The sequence below is a fragment of the Bufo bufo genome, chromosome 3 (assembly GCF_905171765.1).
Source record: "Bufo bufo chromosome 3, aBufBuf1.1, whole genome shotgun sequence".
Classification (NCBI taxonomy): domain Eukaryota; kingdom Metazoa; phylum Chordata; class Amphibia; order Anura; family Bufonidae; genus Bufo; species Bufo bufo.
Genome location: NC_053391.1, coordinates 291610688 through 291635978, shown reverse-complemented (window position 1 = coordinate 291635978; position 25291 = coordinate 291610688). Strand labels below are relative to the sequence as shown.

The 25291-nt window shown below is 46.1% G+C and overlaps 1 protein-coding gene across 1 annotated transcript in view; it reads right to left on the bottom strand.

Moving 5' to 3' along the window:
* The window catches only part of SYNRG (synergin gamma), a 303838-nt gene that overhangs the window by 253759 nt on the left and 24788 nt on the right, over positions 1 to 25291 (bottom strand). The window contains 1 exon segment of the mRNA XM_040424188.1: positions 8550 to 8674. Within this exon segment, the coding sequence (XP_040280122.1) occupies positions 8550 to 8674 (125 nt within the window).

Below are 25291 nucleotides of genomic sequence, written 5' to 3'. Positions count from 1 at the left end.
TAATGTCATGTCTGATTATGGAAGTGCGTCCAGGAAGGTCCGAGAACACATCCGTATTTCTCCCTGGCTTCCTGAGCCTGTTTAGAGGAGAGGCTGTCAGCAATTTTCACTGTGACAGCCGCTTCCCTTGCTTCAGACAGAGGGACCGAATCCGCTTCCCCTAGAAACCCTGGAAGTGGGCTGTCTTCCGTACAGGTTTCCTTATCTTTCCAGGGTTTGAGCAGATTCACATGGTACACCTGCTCGTGCTTTCGCCTCCCCGGCTGATGTACCTTGTAGTCTACCTCTCCAAGGAACTTACTGTCTACGGTTAGTACCAGCACCAATACCCGATAACCCGGGTTAAAGTTCCAGACCCGAGCCTGCCTATTATTGAACCTACTCTGGGCTTGCTGCACTGCCTTCATATGCTCCCTAACCAGAGGCAACACTGTTTCCATCCGTCCTTGCATTTGGGTGACGTAATCAAAACAACACTTTTGTGCGGTGTGGGTTGTTGTTCCCACGCCTCTTTGGCCACGTCCAACAGACCGCGAGGGTGTTTGCGTATAGCAGTTCGAAGGGCGAGAACCCAGTAGAGGCCTGGGGCACCTCTCGCACTGCGAACATGAGATAGGGCAGAAAAAGGTCCCAGTCCCTCCCATCCTTAGACACCATGTGGCCCCCAAAAACATGTTGGCGGGCTAACTCCAACAAGAGCTTGCGATACGCCTTGGGCACCACCAGCTGTTCAATATGCTGCCCCCATAGTTGATTTACCCAGTACAGCATCTCCTGTTGAACCACAAAACGGGGGAACATAGACTCAGCCCCCGGGTGTTGCGGCTCACCCTCAACTACTACCACATTTTCCCAGACTCGAGATAGAGTCGGGTCCTGGTGCTGTGCTGTACCAAAATTATCCCCAGAGACATTGAGCTCAGGACCCGGCGGCAAGTCCTCCACGTCTCCCACCATCACACTTAGCAGGGTTGTCTCCCCCTCTTCCACCGAAGTGGCGGACACCCCTACCGCTGGCCCTTCTGACTCAGGTTCCCAGGGTTCTGATCTCCCCCCCTGAGCCAGGCCACTCTGCTAGGGTTACATCTGTCTCCCGGGTATCGGTAAGGCTACTTTCACACCTGCGTTCGGGTGTCCGCTCGTGAGCTCCGTTTGAAGGGGCTCACAAGCGGCCCCGAACGCATCCGTCCAGCCCTAATGCATTCTGAGTGGACGCGGATCCGCTCAGAATGCATCAGTCTGGCGGCGTTCAGCCTCCGCTCAGCAAGCGGACACCTGAACGCTGCTTGCAGCGTTCGGGTGTCCGCCTGGCCGTGCGGAGGCAAGCGGATCCGTCCAGACTTACAATGTAAGATGACACAATGAAGATGACACAATGAAGATGACACAATATGGCTCAATCTTCAAACGGATCAATGTAAAGTCTGGACGGATCCGTTCAGGCTACTTTCAGACTTAGAATTTTTTTCAAACTATAATGCAGACGGATCCGTTCTGAACGGATACAAACGTCTGCATTATAGGAGCGGATCCGTCCGAGCAGACGGACCCGCTCTGAACGCTAGTGTGAAAGTAGCCTAACTTTCGTATACGGCTATAGTGCCGGGAAAGTCTCTCCCAATTTTTTGAATTTTTTTTATGGTCAATACATTTTTATTGAGATTTTCAAAAAGAAACAAAATTACAGCTCACAGTTAAAAACATGTAAACAACTTAGAGAGAAAGAAGATAAGAGAAAATAAAATACAAAGTATAAAAGATATCAGTACAATACAATGTACATATGGTGTCCAAAGTGGAGTCTAACGATTCCAATTAATGTTCCAGCACACAGCAGTGAGTGCTACTTCCTTATAGCAAAAGAAAACCGAGCATGAGGAGGCAGTATCCCATCAGCGGCAGAGCAGTCGAGGGAGAGACTAGAAATGGGTGGGACGGGAGAAATAGGTTACCGCAAACATTCAGGTAACGCAGTTACAAATCTGCTAGATAGCCATGGGACCCAATGATTGTGTGATGAATGCGAGCAGAAGACGAGAGGCCAAATACCATTTCACAATGCATGTGGTGGTTAATTGATTGAATTACATCAGTTATTGAAGGAGTATGCGCCTGTTTCCATTGTCGGGCGATGACATTACGAACAGCGGACAGAATATGAGCCACCACCCAGTGCACCTTTGGAGCAACTTCCTGCCCAGCCTAAGGATGGAAAGAGGAGGGGTAAGGGCAAGTTTAAAGTCAGTAGCCTTGTGAATCAGGGTTTCCACTTTATGCCAAAATATACGAGTATATGGGCACACCCACCACATATGCAGAGGGGTCCCTATGCTTCCGCATTTCCTCCAACAAAGAGGTGAGTAACCCGGCGAGCAATGAGCTAACCTATTAGGGGTCAAATACCACCACAATTGGATCCTTCTGGCTTGCTCAACATAATTTAAACATTTAGAGCATTTGAAGGACCAATACATTTCGGCCTTCCATTGAGCATCAATAAACCTGACGTTTAGCTCTTGTTCCCACCTGATCATGTATGGCTGTTTACCACCCGCTTGTCTTAAGAAAAGCCCCGAATACAAAGATGATAGTCTAAGGCGGCATGGTGTGACAGCTGAAAAGTATGCTTGACAGATATTAGTGCTAGCGTGAGAGTGGGGTTGCGAGAGGCTATTTAGCAGGTGTCTGATACTGAGAAATTGGTAAAATTGAAAGTGCGGGAGAGAGTAGGTAGAGTGTAAATACTGAAAGTCTACCAGGGATGAGCCTGAGTATAAGCAGCTGAGATGGTGTATCCAGCTATTGGACCACACTGTTAGGTCCAGCTCCGGGGTATGATATACTAGTGAAATTAGGGGAATTTTTTCCCTTGGGATGCTGAATAGTTTTAGAGCATCCGTGAGATGTGACCAGATAAATAGCGTTGCTTGCATTGTAGACAGAGGAACATTAAAACAAAATCGCTTCAAGCTGTAAGCAGCTAGGAGAGCAGGCAGGGATTGCTGTCTAGTGTATGTCTCTTCTATTTGCAACCATTTTTGAGACGCGGACGGGGACCACCATTCCAGCGCTTGTTCTGTCAGATTAGCTAGATAGTATTTGTAGAGGGAGGGGACCCGCAAGCCGCCCAATTTGATAGAGGGGTAAAGGGAAGCTTTCGGGATTCTGGTGTGCTTGTTTTGCCAAATAAACTTGGAAAGGTCCGTTTGGAGTTGAGTTATGAGTTTTTTAGGTATTTGTAGCGGGAGAAACCTGAAAAAATATAACACTTTTGGCAAGGAAAGCATTTTAGCTGCATTAATACGCGCCATCCAAGAGAGCAGAACTTGTGCCATATGGGAATAATCAGCCTGTAGCTCTGCCCGCAGGTTTTTGAAGTTAATGGAAATTGTTTCTGCTACACTACGGGCAAGTTCCACCCCTAGGTATGTAACAGACCTATCCTCCCATTGAAAAGGATAAAGTCGTTTTAGCCTGCCCACGGAACCTCCCGGAATAAAGAAATCCAGAACTTTAGTTTTAGTGATATTGAGCTTATAGTACGAGCATTTTGAAAACTTATTCAGCACGCGTGTGAGAGCAGCTAAAATAACTTTCTGGGTTTGTTAAGGTCAGTAATACATCGTTAGCATATAATCCGATCACATGGGACGTGTTGCCTATTTTAATTCCCTCAATTTGGGGACAGGTTCTAATTGTGGCTGCCAGAGGCTCCATTATCAGCCCATATATTAGCGGCGACAACGGACACCCCTGCTGTGTTCCATTAGAGATACTGAACGAGTCGGACATAAAACCAGAAGGCTAGTACTTTGGCGGTTGGATTTGTGTATAAGCCAGGGCTCGACAAATCCCAGGCGCCAGGACGCCATGGCGACTAGGAATTTTGTCCTGGCGCCTGGGTATTTGCCCCTGCTTGAAAATAGGCCCAGCACACCAGCAGCCGGGCGCAGCCACTGAAGGGTGAGGACCGCAAGCAAAATGAAACCTTTTTTTTTTTAAGTCACTTGCGCTCGGACTGCCACCCTGCCCGGACCCCTTAGCTTTCGGCTCCATCGTGGTTTGGCCACTCTCTCTCGCCGTCTATCGGTCGCAGTGTGCTGATGTCGCCGTGCGTCATCTCCAGGGCAGATAAAAATGGCAAAGCCTTTACCAGAGCCCGGCCGGTACTTATGTCCGGCAGACATCAGAGCCCGTGTCCCGGTGAGAGAGCCTCGGCAGGGGGAAGAGGAGTTAGTGCAGGGGAGGCAGAGCGGGAGCACAGGTAGCGGCGCTGCACTCGCTGACAAGTGGAGGAAAGACGATCAGCCCATCATCATTCCTCCTGCTGTATACAGCAGGGGACATGATCGGGCAGCGCAACATCCCAGGACACCAAGTGCTGCCAGGTCCCTGCACGACTGGCTCTGCGGCGGTAAATGATGCGCTCTGCACTTATCCGGTAGGCTCAAAGTTTGTAATGTCTGTTGGCCTCGAGCACGGCCATGAACCCAGCGGGGAGCTGCATACCTGCTGCCGTCATTAGGCCGGAGCTCCTGCTAGCCACAACTGGTGGCCATTCCTGCACTGTGCTCCATCCCTGCAGTTACCATTCGGCCATTTCTTAGTTCTTTCCCTTTCTAGGAAAGCTGGGTGACAGCCTGTATACCACACAGAAAGCCTGGTAGCAGCTCCTAGGAGAGCTGTGTGGTATACAGGCTGTGTCACCCAGCTTTCCTGGTCTCCTGAAGAGAATATATCTCAGTCTTGGAAAGCCGGGTTGCAGCTCCTATGAGAACTAAGACTACTGAATGGCCAAATCATCTGATGACTTCTCTATATGTTCCCATACTGAGATATATTCTCCTCAGGAAAGCTGGGTGACAGGCTGTATACCACACAGTTCTCCTAGGAGCTGCCATAAGACTCCTGAATGGCTAAATCCTCTGATAACTTCTCTATATGTTCCCGTAGTGAGATATGTTCTCCTCAGGACTAGGAGACCAGGAAAGCTTGGTGACAATCCATGAGAGACCTGGAAGGCCCCCGCAGTATTCCTAGGATAATTCCAATGGAAACATTTTCCACAGAGGATTACCTGTTGTGGATTTTTATCAAACTCTACATGTAGCGTGTGGATTTGCTGTGGAATTCAGCCACGATCAGTTACACATGGTGAAATCATATATTACCACGGTGCGGATTTGAAATGTGCACAGTAGGTTCATTTCCGTGTGGATTTTATGAAGTGTGAGGATTTTGGGTAAAATCTTATCCATTTTGCTGGTATTTGCTGCAATACGCTGTGGATTTCATAGCTGCAGTTCTATGAGATGAATGAGCCCGGACCAAACATCCTGGGGAAGGGATCTCAGTTCTGTCAGCTGCAGCACAGGGATTATACACACAGTGACGTCACAGCGCAGGGATTATACACGCAGTGACGTCACAGCGCAGGGATTATACACACAGTGACGTCACAGCGCAGGGATTATACACACAGTGACGTCACAGCGCAGGGATTATACACACAGTGACGTCACAGCGCAGGGATTATACACACAGTGACGTTACAGCGCAGGGATTATACACACAGTGACGTCACAGTACACTGATAAACACTGAGGAGATGCGGCACACAGTGACGTCACAGTACACTGATAATAAACAATGCCCATGTTGTTTGGTTCTAGACTTCTTTATATGTTAATTTAAGAGGTGTTATTTTTGTCGCTGAAAATAAGGCTTTATAAAAAAGGTATAAAAAAAAAACCCGGCTCCTAACTTTTTTAGCTGGCTCCTAGATTCCAAGGAAATCTGTCAAGCCCTGGTATAAGCCCAAAACAGCTGTCAGGATGTTTCCACGCATACCGAATGAGTGGAGCGTCTGACCCAGAAACCCCCAATGCACCCTATCAAAGGCTTTTTCTGCATCTAGGGAAATGAGCATTGTGGGGTTCCTGCCGGCCACCGTTGACAGAGGGACCAGGGCAGTGGGATAGTCCTTTAAGTCCCCATGAATGCACACAACGACTTTTCGGCCAGTATACTTGGCGGGCTGCACCAAGGCAGCTCTTACCAGGGACACCAGACTCCCTGAATTCAGCAGTGCCACCGCCAGGGTGTCCCCCACTTCCACCTGGCACAGGAGGCTATTGTCTATAGTCTCGGAGGTACCTGTGGCACACAACTTCCTGGCATACAAGGAGTGGCGGTAGCCACAGTTAGTATCCATAGGTTCACCCCGATGGGGACAGTCAGTTCTTATGTGTCCAGGCTCGTGACACCGCCAGCAGACAACCGGGGCTGCGTCTGCAGGGGGTACGTCCCAGGCGGGTTTGGCTGGCACCAGTCGCCAGGTTTGGAGTGGAGATTCCCGGGGTTTGACTGGCCCCCTCCCAAAAGAACTCCCCTGCAGATTTCTGGTGGCCTCATAGCGCTCCACCATGTTGACCATCTCCAAGGCATCCGGAGACACCTGGCCGATCCAGTGCTGGAGAGGGTATGTTGGCCGATCCAACATAGCAGTGGGAGTCAATGTCAGGCTGCAGCCTTTTTTTGCAATCGGTGCAGCAGATCATAATATTGTGGTCTGGCGGGTTCAGCCGGGTTAAATTCCCACTGATGCACCCGCTGGGCCCGGACCAACACATTCACCCCAAGTCTCGCCAGGATCTCACCTTTTACTGTCGGGTAGTCGGCTGCTTGATCATTGGGAAGATCAAAAAAAATACTTGCTGGGGACCAGACGCCAGGAACGGAGCGACGACCTCAGCCCACTGGTCTCGGGGTAACTTTTTCCTCACGGCCACCTTTTCAAAGACCGCCAGATAGGTCTCGACGTCATCCGATAGGGTCATCTGAGGAATCGCCGCGCGGACAGCTGTCCGGCCATCGTGGACGTTCTGGGACGCTCCTGCCGCTTGCAATGGCATTACATGTTGTAATAACAGCTGGTTCGTTTCCTGCTGCTGCTTGTTAGCCTCCCGCTGCTGCAAGTTAGCCGCCACGAGGGCTTTCACAACCGCCTCCATTTTGTCAGGGGCCTCGGGTCGCAACCTTGCCGGCTTAATATACGACATGCACTTGTGCACGGGAAAACAAAAACGTTTTGGCCTTCAGACCTGCCTCACTGCGTTTGCCCGCATCCAACATTAAATGTGGGGATTCGCTCTAGTAGGCAGATTAGCGGACGCAGTACAGAGGCAAAAACAAAATCTTTGACTTAAAGGGACACTGACAGGCCCAAAAAGCATATTTAGGTATATATATGACAGTACAGGTCTTATAAAGTGTATTAGAATCATCTAAGTATCCCCCCTGTCCACCTTATAAATACAGTAAAATGAAGTTTTATAACCTGCTTGAATCGTGTTCAATCTGCCCAAGGGGCGGCGTTTCATCTCAACTTGCGCCCAGCCAGCCTCGCCCCAACTGCCGTTTGAAGCGCACTAATCATATCGCGCCTGCACACTAATTAACCCCTTTTGAGATGTAACAGAGCAGCGCTCTGAAGCGCTGCTATGAACTGTGCCCGGCGCATGCGCATAAAGCAGAGGCTGCATCGGCCTCTGAGAATCAGACTGTGCGCAGGCGCGATGCGATCCCGGCCAGTGAGGGTGCCGGGCACATGCGCTGAAGATGAGCCGGAGGCCGATGCCCATAGTATTGGGCATGCGCCGGATCTTGCGTCAGGGACACTAGTAGCTGCCCAGCGAAGTGAATATTGATGAGCTGGGCGGCGCTTCAAACGGCAGTTGGGGCGAGGCTGGCTGGGCGCAAGTCGAGATGAAACGCCGCCCCTTGGGCAGATTGAACACGATTCAAGCAGGTTATAAAACTTCATTTTACTGTATTTATAAGGTGGACAGGGGGGATACTTAGATGATTCTAATACACTTTATAAGACCTGTACTGTCATATATATACCTAAATATTCTTTTTGGGCCTGTCAGTGTCCCTTTAAACAGTGCAGTGTTTATTCACACAAACAAAAATGACAGTTTGTCGTCTTGGTGTTCATTCACACCATGACAAGTCCACAGAACAAAAAGCATTCACCCTATCAGCAGTTTTGGCAGTAGCAGTCCCCAACAGGCTTTAGGGCCTGTTTCCCACCAATGCGGCTCTCAGACCTTTAGTACAGCACACATCATGCAGATCCCAAACTACAGAGACTCTACAGCTACACTGTGAAATGGAGGATAATCCACACCCACCTGAGACTGCTGGCTGGGTTATCCCTAACTAAAACCCGGCCAAGAACGTGGGGAACAGCCACCCATCCTGCACTTTGGCTGCTGTCAGTAAGAGCTGGCCTGGATCGGCTTTACAACCACACTAAATAACCATTAGTGTCAGTCAGCACTAGCTGCTGCTGACACTTAAAATTACCGGCTCTTACCTCACCGAGGCCAGGAACCTCGGTGACACATATCTTTTGTCAATGACGGCCCCTTGCGCTTTCCTACACCATGTAAACCAAAAATTTGTAAAGCTCAGCCATTTATTGTCATATCACAAAAAAAGTGCACAAAAAGAAATGTATAGGATAAGAAAAACAAATTTACCTGCATAGCCATGGCTCTTTGGGGAATCTGAGGGCTGTATCCAATGGCCATGATATTTTGCACATTTGGTTGCATTACAGGTACCATAGGAAATGGAGCAGCTTGCTGTTGAACAGGCATCAAACCTTAAGAAATGAAATATATATTTACCATTAAATGCGTACAAGGATGTGAAAAAAAATATTAAAACTAATTTTCCAACTATGAAAATTTAAAGGGAACCGGTTATCAACTTTATGTTGCCTTTACTGGTTTCAGCACTCTGCATTTTTAAAAAGCAACAAAACAGCAATGCTTAAACCCATCCTAGACGGGTTAAATAAAAAAAATATGGCTTTCAGAAAATGCAGATGCAAAAACATTTTTTTTCAAAAATGCTTTTTATTGTGCAAAACTGGAAGAAATAAAATAAAATTAAAAATAGACATATTAGGCATGGCTAAATCTTTAACAACCAGCTCTATAAAAATATCACATGATCTAATGATCAGGGCTCTCACACAGTCCAAAACAGATAAGTTTTGCCCTAATGCATTCTGAATGGAAAAGGATCCGCTCAGAATACATCAGTTTGCCTCCGATCAGTCTCCATTCTGCTCTGGAGGCGGACACCAAAACGCTGCCTGCAGCATTTTGCTGTCCACTTGACGAAACTGAGCCAATATGGCACAATAGAAAACGGATCCGGCCCCTATTGACTTTCAATGGTGTTTAACCACCTCAGCCCCCAGTGCTTAAACACCCTGAAAGACCAGGCCACTTTATACACTTCTGACCTACACTACTTTCACCGTTTATTGCTCGGTCATGCAACTTACCACCCAAATGAATTTTACCTCCTTTTCTTCTCACTAATAGAGCTTTCATTTGGTGGTATTTCATTGCTGCTGACATTTTTACTTTTTTTGTTATTAATCGAAATTTAACGATTTTTTTGCAAAAAAATGACATTTTTTACTTTCAGTTGTAAAATTTTGCAAAAAAAATGAGATCCATATATAAATTTTGCTCTAAATTTATTGTTCTACATGTCTTTGATAAAAAAAAAATGTTTGGGTAAAAAAAAAAAAATGGTTTGGGTAAAAGTTATAGCGTTTACAAACTATGGTACAAAAATGTGAATTTCCGCTTTTTGAAGCAGCTCTGACTTTCTGAGCACCTGTCATGTTTCCTGAGGTTCTACAATGACCAGACAGTACAAACACCCCACAAATGACCCCATTTCAGAAAGTACACACTCTAAGGTACTCGCTGATGGGCATAGTGAGTTCATAGAACTTTTTATTTTTTGTCACAAGTTAGCGGAAAATGATGATTTTTTTTTTTTTTTTTTTTTTTCTTACAAAGTCTCATATTCCACTAACTTGTGACAAAAAATAAAAAGTTCTATGAACTCACTATGCCCATCACGAAATACCTTGGGGTCTCTTCTTTCCAAAATGGGGTCACTTGTGGGGTAGTTATACTGCCCTGGCATTCTAGGGGCCCAAATGTGTGGTAAGGAGTTTGAAATCAAATTCTGTAAAAAATGACCGGTGAAATCCGAAAGGTGCTCTTTGGAATATGGGCCCCTTTGCCCACCTAGGCTGCAAAAAAGTGTCACACATCTGGTATCTCTGTATTCAGGAGAAGTTGAGGAATGTGTTTTGGGGTGTCATTTTACATATACCCATGCTGGGTGAGATAAATATCTTGGTCAAATGCCAACTTTGTATAAAAAAAATGGGAAAAGTTGTCTTTTTCCAAGATATTTCTCTCACCCAGCATGGGTATATGTAAAATGACACCCCAAAACACATTCCCCAACTTCTCCTGAGTACGGAGATACCAGATGTGTGACACTTTTTTGCAGCCTAGGTGGGCAAAGGGGCCCATATTCCAAAGAGCACCTTTCGGATTTCACTGGTCATTTTTTACAGAATTTGATTTCAAACTCCTTACCACACATTTGGGCCCCTAGAATGCCAGGGCAGTATAACTACCCCACAAGTGACCCCATTTTGGAAAGAAGACACCCCAAGGTATTCGCTGATGGGCATAGTGAGTTCATGGAAGTTTTTATTTTTTGTCACAAGTTAGTGGAATATGAGACTTTGTAAGAAAAAAAAAAATAAAATAAAAAATCATCATATTCCACTAACTTGTGACAAAAAATAAAAAATTCTAGGAACTCGCCATGCCCCTCACGGAATACCTTGGGGTGTCTTCTTTCCAAAATGGGGTCACTTGTGGGGTAGTTATACTGCCCTGGCATTTTCCAGGGGCCCTAATGTGTGGTAAGTAGGTAAATGACCTGTGAAATCCGAAAGGTGCTCTTTGGAATGTGGGGCCCTTTGCCCACCTAGGCTGCAAAAATGTGTCACACATGTGGTATCGCCGTACTCGGGAGAAGTTGGGGAATGTGTTTTGGGGTGTCATTTTACATATACCCATGCTGGGTGAGAGAAATATCTTGGTCAAATGCCAACTTTGTATAAAAAAAATGGGAAAAGTTGTCTTTTGCCAAGATATTTCTCTCACCCAGCATGGGTATATGTAAAATGACACCCCAAAACACATTCCCCAACTTCTCCTGAGTACGGCGATACCAGATGTGTGACACTTTTTTGCGGCCTAAATGCGCAAAGGGGCCCACATTCCTTTTATGAGGGCATCTTTAGACATTTGGATCCCAGACTTCTTTTCACGCTTTAGGGCCCCTAGAATGCCAGGGCAGTATAAATACCCCACATGTGACCCCATTTTGGAAAGAAGACACCCCAAGGTATTCAATGAGGGGCATGGTGAGTTCATAGAAATTTTTTTTTTTTGGCACAAGTTAGCGGAAATTGATTTTATTTATTTTTTTCTCACAAAGTCTCCCTTTCCGCTAACTTGGGACAAAAATTTCAATCTTTCATGGACTAAATATGCCCCTCACGGAATACCTTGGGGTGTCTTCTTTCCGAAATGGGGTCACATGTGGGGTATTTATACTGCCCTGGCATTCTAGGGGCCCTAAAGCGTGAGAAGAAGTCTGGAATATAAATGTCTAAAAATTTTTACGCATTTGGATTCCGTGAGGGGTATGGTGAGTTCATGTGAGATTTAATTTTTTGACGCAAGTTAGTGGAATATGAGACTTTGTAAGAAAAAAAAAAAATATTCCGCTAACTTGGGCCAAAAAAATGTCTGAATGGAGCCTTACAGAGGGGTGATCAATGACAGGGGTGTGATCAATGACAGGGGTGTGATCAATGACAGGGGTGTGATCAGAGAATATATATGGGGTGATCACCAGTCATTGATCACGCCCCTGTAAGGCTCCATTCAGACGTCGGTGTGCGTTTTGCGGATCCGATCCATCTATCAGTGGATCCGTAAAAATCATGCGGACATCTGAATGGAGCTTTAAAGGGGTGTGATCAATGACAGGGGGGTAATCAATGACAGGGGGGTAATCAATGACAGGGGGGTAATCAATGACAGGGGGGTAATCAATGACAGGGGGGTAATCAATGACAGGGGGGTAATCAATGACAGGGGGGTGATCAGGGAGTCTATATGGGGTGATCACCACAGTCATTGATCATGCCCCTGTAAGGCTCCATTCAGACGTCCGTGTGCGTTTTGCGGATCCGATCCATCTATCAGTGGATCCGTAAAAATCATGCGGACGTCTGAATGGAGCTTTACAGGGGTGTGATCAATGACAGGGGTGTAATCAATGACAGGGGGGTGATCAGGGAGTCTATATGGGGTGATCAGGGGTGATCAAGGGTGAATAAGGGGTTAATAAGTGACGGGGGGGGGGGGGTGTAGTGTAGTGTGGTGCTTGGTGCAACATATTACTGAGCTACCTGTGTCCTCTGGTGGTCGATCCAAACAAAGGGGACCACCAGAGGACAAGGTAGCAGGTATATTAGACGCTGTTATCAAAACAGCGTCTAATATACCTGTTAGGGGTTAAAAAAAAATCACATCTCCAGCCTGCCAGCGAACGATCGCCGCTGGCAGGCTGGAGATCCACTTTCTTACCTTCCGTTCCTGTGAGCGCGCGCGCCTGTGTGCGCGCGTTCACAGGAAATCTCGGCCATCGCGAGAGGACGCGCCGGCGCGTCCACTCGGAATGAATCAACCACCTCCAGGACGCGTCTGTGCGTACAGCGGTCCGGAGGTGGTTAAGACAGATCCGTCTTGGCTATGTTAAAGAGGACATTTCACCGATCCGGACATTGTGAACTAAGTATGCTGACATATACAGCGGCGCCCAGGGATCTCACTGCACTTACTATTATCCCTGGGCGCCGCTCCGTTCTCCCGTTATGTCCTCCGGTATGTTCGGGGACTTGGTTATAGTAGGCGGAGTCTGCCCTTGTTCTGCTGGGCGTCTCCTTCTCCTAGGCTGTAGCACTGGCCAATCGCAGCACACAGCTCACAGCCTGGGAGTTTTTTTTCTCCCAGGCTGTGAGCTCTGCGATGGGCCAGCGCTACAGCCTAGGAGAAGGAGACGCCCAGCAGAACAAGGGCAGACTCCGCCTACTATAACCAAGTCCCCGAACATACCGGAGGACATAACGGGAGAACGGAGCGGCGCCCAGGGATAATAGTAAGTGCAGTGAGATCCCTGGGTGCCGCTGTATATGGCATGATACTTAGTTCACAATGTCAGGATCGGTGAAAGGTCCTCTTTAAAGATAATACAAACAGATCCATTCTGACACACAATGTAAGTCAATGGGGACGGATCAGTTTTCTCTGGCACAATAGAAAACTGATCCGTCTCCGATTGACTTTCAATGGAATTCATAACGGATCTGTCTAGGCTATGTTACAGATAATACAAACGGATCCGTTCATGACGGATGGATGCGGTTGTATTATTGTAACGGATCCGTTTTTGCAGATCCATGGCCTGGTCAGAAGGTGTTGAATAACTTTTATTATTAGGGAGAAAGAGAATGAAACAGTAATTTCAACATTATTTTGTGAAATTTATTTACGGCATTCACGGTGTGGTATAAATAACACAACTTTCTTATGTGGTTCACTACAATGATAATAATGCCACATTTCTATACATTTTTTTTTTTCCTTCCTTCTTTAGGCTGTCCTCTCCCCAACCGCCCTCCCCTCCTCTTCCAAAATCAAGGGGAGATGAGAAAGCTGCTTTAAATGCTCATATCTCTGGGTAGGTAGTAGCTAGAGAGATAGATTATATTGTTTGGAAGCTGACATTCCAAGTGTCCCAAGGGTGTCACGACCTATCGCTGACCCTGTTGTTCCTGGGGTCAGAAGGTTGCAGTGGGTGGCTACTCACTCAGTTTCAAGAGATCGCTCCATGACCTAGTGGTGGGAATGGATTCTAGTCCAGGTTTTCCTGCTTAGGTTTGCAATCCTTTTTGTCCCATTTAGGCATCTGTAGCTTTTCCTTACAGCTGTTCTCTGTCAGCCACTCCCAGCTACTATATATTATCCCTTTCTGCTTCCCTTATGCCATATATAGACCTTATTTGAAGATCTTCTATTCTGACCTCTGGGGGAGTTGGAGTTGCTGTGGAGGTGTCGGAACTAGAGCTGTTAGATCTTCGGTTCACTCCTGTTGTTGTCTCCCTTTGAGGATTGTTTGTGGTGTTTGTCCTTTCCCTGTTGTTACCCTAGGTGTCAGTAGTGAGGACTATAGCTCCCACCGCCCTATTCACTATCTAAGGATTATTTCAGGGACGAGGCACGTGATCAGCGTACGGGTTAGCAGCCCCTCAGGGCAGCCAGGTGCCAGTGCTAGGTGAGTTAGGGGTCACCACTCCCCTCCCCTCTGCGCCACACGTCGGTTACCTGCCATATCAGACGTGATGCCAAGCTTTCACAATACCTGAATGACAGCATTATGTTCACTATAAAAATGCTAAAAATGACAGTAAAAGCAGGTTTTACCGTGTTTATTCCCGACTAGATATCTGCCGCTTCTGTTCAGCTAATGCTGCAATTTTGGTCTTGTATGAAAGCCTGGAATACCAGCTTTCAAATAAGACTAGACCCATGCCTCAGCTGCTACTAATCAGTAGATATCAGCAGCTAAAGCAGCCCCCACTTCCTATTCTGCCCTAGCTGTGCTTGGGAAAAAGAGTTAGGCCCCTTGCAGACGAGCGTGTCCGGATAAGGTCCGGATGCGTTGCGGCAAACCCGTGCGAGTAGGTACGCAATTGCAGTCAGTTTTGACTGCAATTGCGTTCCGTTTTTATCGCGCGGGTGCAATGCGCTTTGCACGCGCGTGATAAAAAACTGAATGTGGTCCCCAGACCCGAACTTCTTCACAGAAGTTCAGGTTTGGGTTCCAGGTTGTGTAGATTGTATTATTTCCCCTTATAACATGGTTATAAGGGAAAATAATAGCATTCTGAATACAGAATGCATAGTACAATAGGGCTGGAGGGGTTAAAAAAATAAAATAAAAAAATAAAACTCACCTTAATCCACTTGTTCGCGCAGCCGGCATCTCTTCTGTCTTCTTCTTTGAGGAAAAGGACCTTTGAGGACGTCACTGCGCTCATCACATGGTCCATCACATGATCTTTTACCATGGTGATGGATCATGTGACGGACCATGTGATGAGCGCAGTGACGTTATAAAAGGTCCTTTTTCTGTGCACAGCAAAGAAGAATACAGAAGAGAAGCCGGGATGCGCGATCAAGTGAATTAAGGTGAGTTATATTATTTTTTTATTATTTTTAACCCCTCCAGCCCTATTGTACTATGCATTCTGTATTAAAAATGCTATTATTTTCCCTTATAACCATGTTATAAGGGAAAATAATAATGATCGGGTCTCCATCCCGATTGTCTCCTAGCAATTGTGCGTGAAAAATCGCACGGCATCCCTACTTGCTTGTGGATGTTTGCGATTTTCACGCAGCCCCATTCAATTCTATGGGGCCTGCGTTGCGTGAAAAACGCAGAATATAGAACATGCTGCGATTTTCACGCAACGCACAAGTGATGCGTGAAAATCACCGCTCATGTGCACAGCCCCATAGAAATGAGTGGGTCCGGATTCAGTGCGGGTGCAATGCATTCACGTCACGCATTGCACCCGAGCGGAAAACTCGCTCGTGTGAAAGGGGCCTTAAAGGGGTTATCTGGGTTCAGTGCTGGTACACTACTACGCGGAGGCTTCCGTCCAGCAGTGTTCCCGGTGACTTCACCGGCTCTGATGGGTGGGCTTTAGCGCAGCCCTAGCCATTTTGCCAGGCTCATTACCACCAGTCCTATGGAGAGCCTGGTATGTCATGGGATCTCCTAAAGTTACTTTTGTTTTTAACGTTTTCCTTAGGCAGCGATTTGGTTTCAATTTAAAAAGTACAAGTACATTCTTTCATTAGATTGCAATTTGTAATAAAGTAGTGGATTTTTATCCATTACAATATACAGTTTCATTTCAATAAATTAGATCATCAAAAGTTAAATTTATTTCAATTCAAAAAGTGACTCATATATGGGAACCTACTATATATAGCACATATATTGGGAACCTAAAAAAATATAAAAAATAAAAAAAAAGGTAAAAATTCAAACCACCCCCTTTCTCCCAGAATACCAAAAAATAAACAAACAATCAAAAATACAACATCTTAACCGCTTGCCGCCACGCTAACGCCGAAAGGCGTCATTGCGGCGGCTCCCCCAGGCTACGCTAACGCCAATAGGCGTTATCTCGCGTGAGCCGAGATTTCCTGTGAACGCGCGCACATAGGCGCGCGCGCTCACAGGAACGGAAGGTAAGAGAGTTGATCTCCAGCCTGCCAGCGGCGATCGTTCGCTGGCAGGCTGGAGATGTGTTTTTTTTAACCCCTAACAGGTATATTAGACGCGGTTTTGATAACAGCGTCTAATATACCTGCTACCTGGTCCTCTGGTGGTCCCCTTTGTTTGGATCGACCACCAGAGGACACAGGTAGCTCAGTAAAGTAGCACCACTACACTACACCCCCCCCCCCCCCGGTCACTTATTAACCCCTTATTAGCCCCTGATCACCCCATATAGACTCCCTGATCACCCCCCTGTCATTGATTACCCCCCTGTCATTGATTACCCCCCTGTAAAGCTCCATTCAGACGTCCGCATGATTTTTACGGATCCACTGATAGATGGATCGGATCCGCAAAACGCATCCGGACGTCTGAATGAAGCCTTACAGGGGCGTGATCAATGACTGTGGTGATCACCCCATATAGACTCCCTGATCACCCCCCTGTCATTGATTACCCCCCTGTAAAGCTCCATTCAGATGTCCGCATGATTTTTACGGATGCACTGATAGATGGATCGGATCCGCAAAACGCATCCGGACGTCTGAATGAAGCCTTACAGGGGCATGATCAATGACTGTGGTGATCACCCCATATAGACTCCCTGATCACCCCCTGTAAAGCTCCATTCAGATGTCCGCATGATTTTTACGGATGCACTGATAGATGGATCGGATCCACAAAACGCATCCGGACGTCTGAATGAAGCCTTACAGGGGCATGATCAATGACTGTGGTGATCACCCCATATAGACTCCCTGATCACCCCCCTGTAAAGCTCCATTCAGATGTCCGCATGATTTTTACGGATCCACTGATAGATGGATCGGATCCGCAAAACGCATCCGGACGTCTGAATGAAGCCTTACAGGGGCATGATCAATGACTGTGGTGATCACCCCCCTGTCATTGATTACCCCCCTGTAAAGCTCCATTCAGATGTCCGCATGATTTTTACGGATGCACTGATAGATGGATCGGATCCGCAAAACGCATCCGGACGTCTGAATGAAGCCTTACAGGGGCGTGATCAATGACTGTGGTGATCACCCCATATAGACTCCCTGATCACCCCCCTGTCATTGATTACCCCCCTGTCATTGATTACCCCCCTGTAAAGCTCCATTCAGACGTCCGCATGATTTTTACGGATCCACTGATAGATGGATCGGATCCGCAAAACGCATCCGGACGCCTGAATGAAGCCTTACAGGGGCATGATCAATGACTGTGGTGATCACCCCATATAGACTCCCTGATCACCCCCCTGTCATTGATTACCCCCCTGTAAAGCTCCATTCAGACGTCCGCATGATTTTTACGGATCCACTGATAGATGGATCGGATCCGCAAAACGCATCCGGACGTCTGAATGAAGCCTTACAGGGGCGTGATCAATGACTGTGGTGATCACCCCATATAGACTCCCTGATCACCCCCCTGTCATTGATAACCCCCCTGTAAAGCTCCATTCAGATGTCCGCATGATTTTTACGGATGCACTGATAGATGGATCGGATCCACAAAACGCATCCGGACGTCTGAATGAAGCCTTACAGGGGCATGATCAATGACTGTGGTGATCACCCCATATAGACTCCCTGATCACCCCCCTGTAAAGCTCCATTCAGATGTCCGCATGATTTTTACGGATGCACTGATAGATGGATCGGATCCACAAAACGCATCCGGACGTCTGAATGAAGCCTTACAGGGGCATGATCAATGACTGTGGTGATCACCCCCCTGTCATTGATTACCCCCCTGTAAAGCTCCATTCAGATGTCCGCATGATTTTCACGGATGCACTGATAGATGGATCGGATCCGCAAAACGCATCCGGACGTCTGAATGAAGCCTTACAGGGGCGTGATCAATGACTGTGGTGATCACCCCATATAGACTCCCTGATCACCCCCCTGTCATTGATTACCCCTCTGTCATTGATTACCCCCCTGTAAAGCTCCATTCAGACGTCCGCATGATTTTTACGGATCCACTGATAGATGGATCGGATCCGCAAAACGCATCCGGACGTCTGAATGAAGCCTTACAGGGGCGTGATCAATGACTGTGGTGATCACCCCATATAGACTCCCTGATCACCCCCCTGTCATTGATTACCCCCCCTGTAAAGCTCCATTCAGACGTCCGCATGATTTTTACGGATCCACTGATAGATGGATCGGATCCGCAAAACGCATCCGGACGTCTGAATGAAGCCTTACAGGGGCGTGATCAATGACTGTGGTGATCACCCCATATAGACTCCCTGATCACCCCCCTGTCATTGATTACCCCCCTGTCATTGATTACCCCCCTGTAAAGCTCCATTCAGACGTCCGCATGATTTTTACGGATCCACTGATAGATGGATCGGATCCGCAAAACGCATCCGGACGTCTGAATGAAGCCTTACAGGGGCATGATCAATGACTGTGGTGATCACCCCATATAGACTCCCTGATCACCCCCCTGTCATTGATTACCCCCCTGTAAAGCTCCATTCAGATGTCCGCATGATTTTTACGGATGCACTGATAGATGGATCGGATCCGCAAAACGCATACGGACGTCTGAATGAAGCCTTACACGGGCGTGATCAATGACTGTGGTTATCACCCCATATAGACTCCCTGATCACCCCCCTGTCATTGATCAACCCCCCTGTCATTGATCAACCCCCCTGTCATTGATCACCCTCTGTAAGGCTCCATTCAGACATTTTTTTGGCCCAAGTTAGCGGAATTATTATTTTTTTTTCTTACAAAGTCTCATATTCCACTAACTTGTGTCAAAAAATAAAATCTCACATGAACTCACCATACCCCTCACGGAAACCAAATGCGTAAAATTTTTTAGACATTTATATTCCAGACTTCTTCTCACGCTTTAGGGCCCCTAGAATGCCAGGGCAGTATAAATACCCCACATGTGACCCCATTTTGGAAAGAAGACACCCCCAGGTATTCAGTGAGGGGCATATTGAGTCCATGAAAGATTGAAATTTTTGTCCCAAGTTAGCGGAACGGGAGACTTTGTGAGAAAAAAATTAAAAATATCAATTTCCGCTAACTTGTGCCAAAAAAAAAAAAATTCTATGAACTCGCCATGCCCCTCATTGAATACCTTGGGGCGTCTTCTTTCCAAAATGGGGTCACATGTGGGGTATTTCCAAAATGGGGTCACATGTGGGGTATAAATACCCCACATGTGGGGTATTTATACTATTCTAGGGGCCCCAAAGCGTGAGAAGAAGTCTGGTATCCAAATGTCTAAAAATGCCCTCCTAAAAGGAATTTGGGCACCTTTGCGCATCTAGGCTGCAAAAAAGTGTCACACATCTGGTATCGCCGTACTCAGGAGAAGTTGGGGAATGTGTTTTGGGGTGTCATTTTACATATACCCATGCTGGGTGAGAGAAATATCTTGGTCAAATGCCAACTTTGTATAAAAAAAAATGGGAAAAGTTGTCTTTTGCCAAGATATTTCTCTCACCCAGCAAGGGTATATGTAAAATGACACCCCAAAACACATTCCCCAACTTCTCCTGAATACGGCGATACCACATGTGTGACACTTTTTTGCAGCCTAGGTGGGCAAAGGGGCCCATATTCCAAAGAGCACCTTTAGGATTTCACAGGTCATTTACCTACTTACCACACATTAGGGCCCCTGGAAAATGCCAGGGCAGTATAACTACCCCACAAGTGACCCCATTTTGGAAAGAAGACACCCCAAGGTATTCCGTGAGGGGCATGGCGAGTTCCTAGAATTTTTTATTTTTTGTCACAAGTTAGTGGAAAATGCTGATTTTTTTTTTTTTTTTTTTTTTTTTCATACAAAGTCTCATATTCCACTAACTTGTGACAAAAAATAAAAACTTCCATGAACTCACTATGCCCATCAGCGAATACCTTGGGGTCTCTTCTTTCCAAAATGGGGTCACTTGTGGGGTAGTTATACTGCCCTGGCATTCTAGGGGCCCAAATGTGTGGTAAGGAGTTTGAAATCAAATTCTGTAAAAAATGACCTGTGAAATCCGAAAGGTGCTCTTTGGAATATGGGCCCCTTTGCCCACCTAGGCTGCAAAAAAGTGTCACACATCTGGTATCCCCGTACTCAGGAGAAGGTGGGGAATGTGTTTTGGGGTGTCATTTTACATATACCCCTGCTGGGTGAGAGAAATATCTTGGCAAAAGACAACTTTTCCCATTTTTTTATACAAAGTTGGCATTTGGCCAAGATATTTATCTCACCCAGCATGGGTATATGTAAAATGACACCCCAAAACACATTCCTCAACTTCTCCTGAATACAGAGATACCAGATGTGTGACACTTTTTTGCAGCCTAGGTGGGCAAAGGGGCCCATATTACAAAGAGCACCTTTCGGATTTCACTGGTCATTTTTTACAGAATTTGATTTCAAACTCCTTACCACACATTCGGGCCCCTAGAATGCCAGGGCAGTATAACTACCCCACAAGTGACCCCATTTTGGAAAGAAGAGACCCCAAGGTATTCGCTGATGGGCATAGTGAGTTCATGGAAGTTTTTATTTTTTGTCACAAGTTAGTGGAATATGAGACTTTGTATGAAAAAAAAAAAAAAATCATCATTTTCCACTAACTTGTGACAAAAAATAAAAAATTCTAGGAACTTGCCATGCCCCTCACGGAATACCTTGGGGTGTCTTCTTTCCAAAATGGGGTCACTTGTGGGGTAGTTATACTGCCCTGGCATTCTAGGGGCCCGAATGTGTGGTAAGGAGTTTGAAATCAAATTCTGTAAAAAATGACCAGTGAAATCCGAAAGGTGCTCTTTGGAATATGGGCCCCTTTGCCCACCTAGGCTGCAAAAAAGTGTCACACATCTGGTATTGCCGTACTCAGGAGAAGGTGGGGAATGTGTTTTGCGGTGTCATTTTACATATACCCATGCTGGGTGAGAGAAATATCTTGGCAAAAGACAACTTTTCCCATTTTTTTATACAAAGTTGGCATTTGACCAAGATATTTATCTCACCCAGCATGGGTATATGTAAAAAGACACCCCAAAACACATTCCTCAACTTCTCCTGAATACAGAGATACCAGATGTGTGACACTTTTTTGCAGCCTAGGTGGGCAAAGGGGCCCATATTCCAAAGAGCACCTTTCGGATTTCACAGGTCATTTTTTACAGAATTTGATTTCAAACTCCTTACCACACATTTGGGCCCCTAGAATGCCAGGGCAGTATAACTACCCCACAAGTGACCCCATTTTGGAAAGAAGAGACCCCAAGGTATTTCATGATGGGCATAGTGAGTTCATAGAAGTTTTTATTTTTTGTCACAAGTTAGTGGAATATGAGACTTTGTAAGAAAAAAAAAAAAAAAAAAAAATCATCATTTTCCGCTAACTTGTGACAAAAAATAAAAAGTTCTATGAACTCACTATGCCCATCAGCGAATACCTTAGGGTGTGTACTTTCCGAAATGGGGTCATTTGTGGGGTATTTGTACTGTCTGTCCATTGTAGAACCTCAGGAAACATGACAGGTGCTCAGAAAGTCAGAGCTGCTTCAAAAAGCGGAAATTCACATTTTTGTACCATAGTTTGTAAACGCTATAACTTTTACCCAAACCATTTTTTTTTACCCAAACATTTTTTTTTATCAAAGACATGTAGAACTATAAATTTAGAGTAAAATTTCTATATGGATCTCGTTTTTTTTGCAAAATTTTACAACTGAAAGTGAAAAATGTCATTTTTTTGCAAAAGAATCGTTAAATTTCGATTAATAACAAAAAAAGTAAAAATGTCAGCAGCAATGAAATACCACCAAATGAAAGCTCTATTAGTGAGAAGAAAAGGAGGTAAAATTCATTTGGGTGGTAAGTTGCATGACCGAGCAATAAACGGTGAAAGTAGTGTAGTGCCGATTTGTAAAAAAGGGCCTGGTCTTTAGGGGGGTATAAACCTGTGGTCCTTAAGTGGTTAAGCAGCGTCTCATCCAAAAACACCCGTAATAAAATCTAAAAATACTATACGGTAAACAAAAAATAAAAACTGCCGATTTGCTATATTTCATCATTTTACCTCTTAAAAAAAAAAAAAATATGTTATAAGAAGGGATCAAAGTCACACTGAAAACTGCATCAATAAAAACTACAGTTCATCCCGCACAGCTCCGTAGACATAACTATAAAAAAGTTATGGTGGGCAGAATATGGCGATGGAAAGCATACTTTTTTTTTTCCCCCCCGAAGATTTTTTAGTATTTATACACTAAATTAAAACTATATAAAAAATAAAAAAAGTGGTATTGTTGTAATTGAACTGACTGGATAAAAAAAAGGGCATGGGTCAGTTTTACTGCACATCTAAAGATGGCTGAAAAAAGCCTGCTTTTATCCAATTTCACACCATTTGAATTTTTTTTCCAGCTGCCCACTACATTGTATGCAATAGTAAATGGTGCCATTAGAAAGCTCTCGTCATGTTTGCCGTGCTGCGGCCGCACCTCCGGCCCGCGCTCATCATAGTGAATGGGGCCGGGGCAGACTTTTGCAAGCATAGTGGACTTTTGGTAGCACGGTCTCGGCAGGCTGCTCCCCCATCAAAATAGGCTGCCGGAAAAGGCTACAGCCAGTGTTAAAGTAGCCTTAGGCTACTTTCACACCTGCGTTCGGTGCGGATCCGTCTTGTATCTGCGCAGACGGATCCGCACCGATAATGCAAACGCTTGTATCCGTTTAGAAAAGATCAGTTTGCATTATTTAAAAAAAAAAAGTCAAAACGGATCCATCAATTGAGGACGGATCCGTTTTTAATTGCACCATATTGTGTCAGTGAAAACGGATCCGTCCCCATTGACTTACATTGGAAGTCAGGACGGATCCGTTTGGCTCTGCATCGTCAGGCGGACACCAAAACGCTGCAAGCAGCCTTTTGGGGTCCACCTCAAAAGCGGAACGGAGACCAAACGCAGCCAAACTGATGCATTCTAAACGGATCCTTATCCATTCAGAATGCATTGGGGGTGAACTGATCCGTTTTGGGCCGCTTGTGAGAGCCCTGAAACGGATCTCACAAGCAGACCCAGAAACGCCAGTGTGAAAGTAGCCTTAAACTGATCAATTCCATTAATTGTCTATGGGGACAAAACTGATTAGGAAGCATCAGTTCAGTTGAGTTTTGGGGCTGCTTACAAAACCATTGCAAGCAGCTTTTTTGTGTGCAGTTTGCAAACCTGGACAAACCTGATCAGGCATGAAAATCTATGTAAGTCAATGGTGCCTGATCCATTATTTTCGGAACACTAGCGTTAATATTTTCCGGTATTGAGATCCGTCAAAGGGTCTCAATACCGGAAAACCGTAATTAGACTTATCGGTAATTCTGTTTCCTTGAATCAACCATGACGGCTACAGATGACATTGACCCCTTGACCTCTGTACGGGAAGGAATACACAGAGATAGATAGTTTAAAAGCCTCCACCCACTCTCTCCCTTCAGTGTTTACCTAAGTCAGGGCTCGACAAATCCCAGACGCCAGGTCGCCATGGCGACCAGGAATTTAGTCCTGGCGCTTGGGTATTTGTCAGCCCGTTTTCAAAGGTGCCCGGGCGATGGGTGCGGAGCTGCCGTTCTGTCCGGAGGCAGCACCGTGTGAAACAGCTCCTCAGTCTGAGTCAGCTCCGTCACAGCACATACACAGAGTGAGACGCTGGCAGCAGGGAGGGGAGGGACTTGGGAGGGGTGTAATCTGATCCTAGAGTGGAAGCTGCTTCTGCCAGCCCCTCCCCTCCCCGCCCACCAACCAATCAGAGCTGAGGCAAGGCAAGCACTAGCAGCTCTGAGTCACTGACACAAGTACAGGGAGTCTAAGTAAGAAAGAATCGAATGAGTCTCAGGTTAAAAGAATCTAAAGATCCGACTTGGGGCTCATTCAGACGGCCGTATGCTGTCCGCAAAAATACTGAATGCTATCCGTTTTTTTGCGGATCCGCAAAAAAAATGAAACATGTCCTATACTTGTCCGTGAAAATCAGGACATGGCCCCATTGAAGTCTATGGGTCCGCAAAAATACTGAATGCTATCCGTTTTTTTGCAGATCCGTTTTTTTGCGGATCCGCAAAAAAACGGATAGCATTCAGTATTTTTGCGGACAGCATACGGCCGTCTGAATGAGCCCTTAGTTAGTGACTCATTCGATTCTTTGAGTTAAAAGAACAGGTTACACTGAGGCTGTGCTGATGCTTTTGCAGCAGTGATAAGACAGTGACAGGACACAGTTTAGATTACAGTGTGAATTAACCCTTTAGGATCAAATTGGCTTCTCAAGGAGATCTATATGTTAAAGGCATCCCTTCTTCTGTCTCATTCAGTAGCTATAGAACTAAGGCTACTTTCACACTTGCGGCAGGATGGATCTGGCAGGCTGTTCACCCTGTCGGATTCGTCCTTCCGCTGTTTCGCCGGACCGCAGCTCTGTCCCCATTGACTATAATGGGGGCAGAGCTCTGGCGCAGCACGGCAGTGCATGGTGAAAGTACTGCATATCTAACTTTTTAGTCCGGCGGCCTCTCTTCGCAAACTGCCATGCTGCGCCGGAGCTCCACCCCCGTCCCCATTATAGTCAATAGGGTCCGGGGACGGAGCGGCGGTATATGTAACATGGTATACAGCATTATTGGGGGGAATCTATGGAGAAGTGGGGGTAGAAGCACTATGGGGGCACCTACTGGGGGCTTTATGACGCGGCTCCGCCTGGCTCCTAACTTTTTTAGCTGGCTCCTAGATTCCAAGGAAATTTGTCAAGCCCTGACCTAAGTGGGTGTTTTCAAGTATTTAACACTATAAAAAAAAAGTATATAAACTCAATTTTTTTTTTATATATGTCAGGGCATGGGATCGCACAGTAAAACAGAGGGCACCACGCATGCGCAAGACTTCGGAAAGCGAAG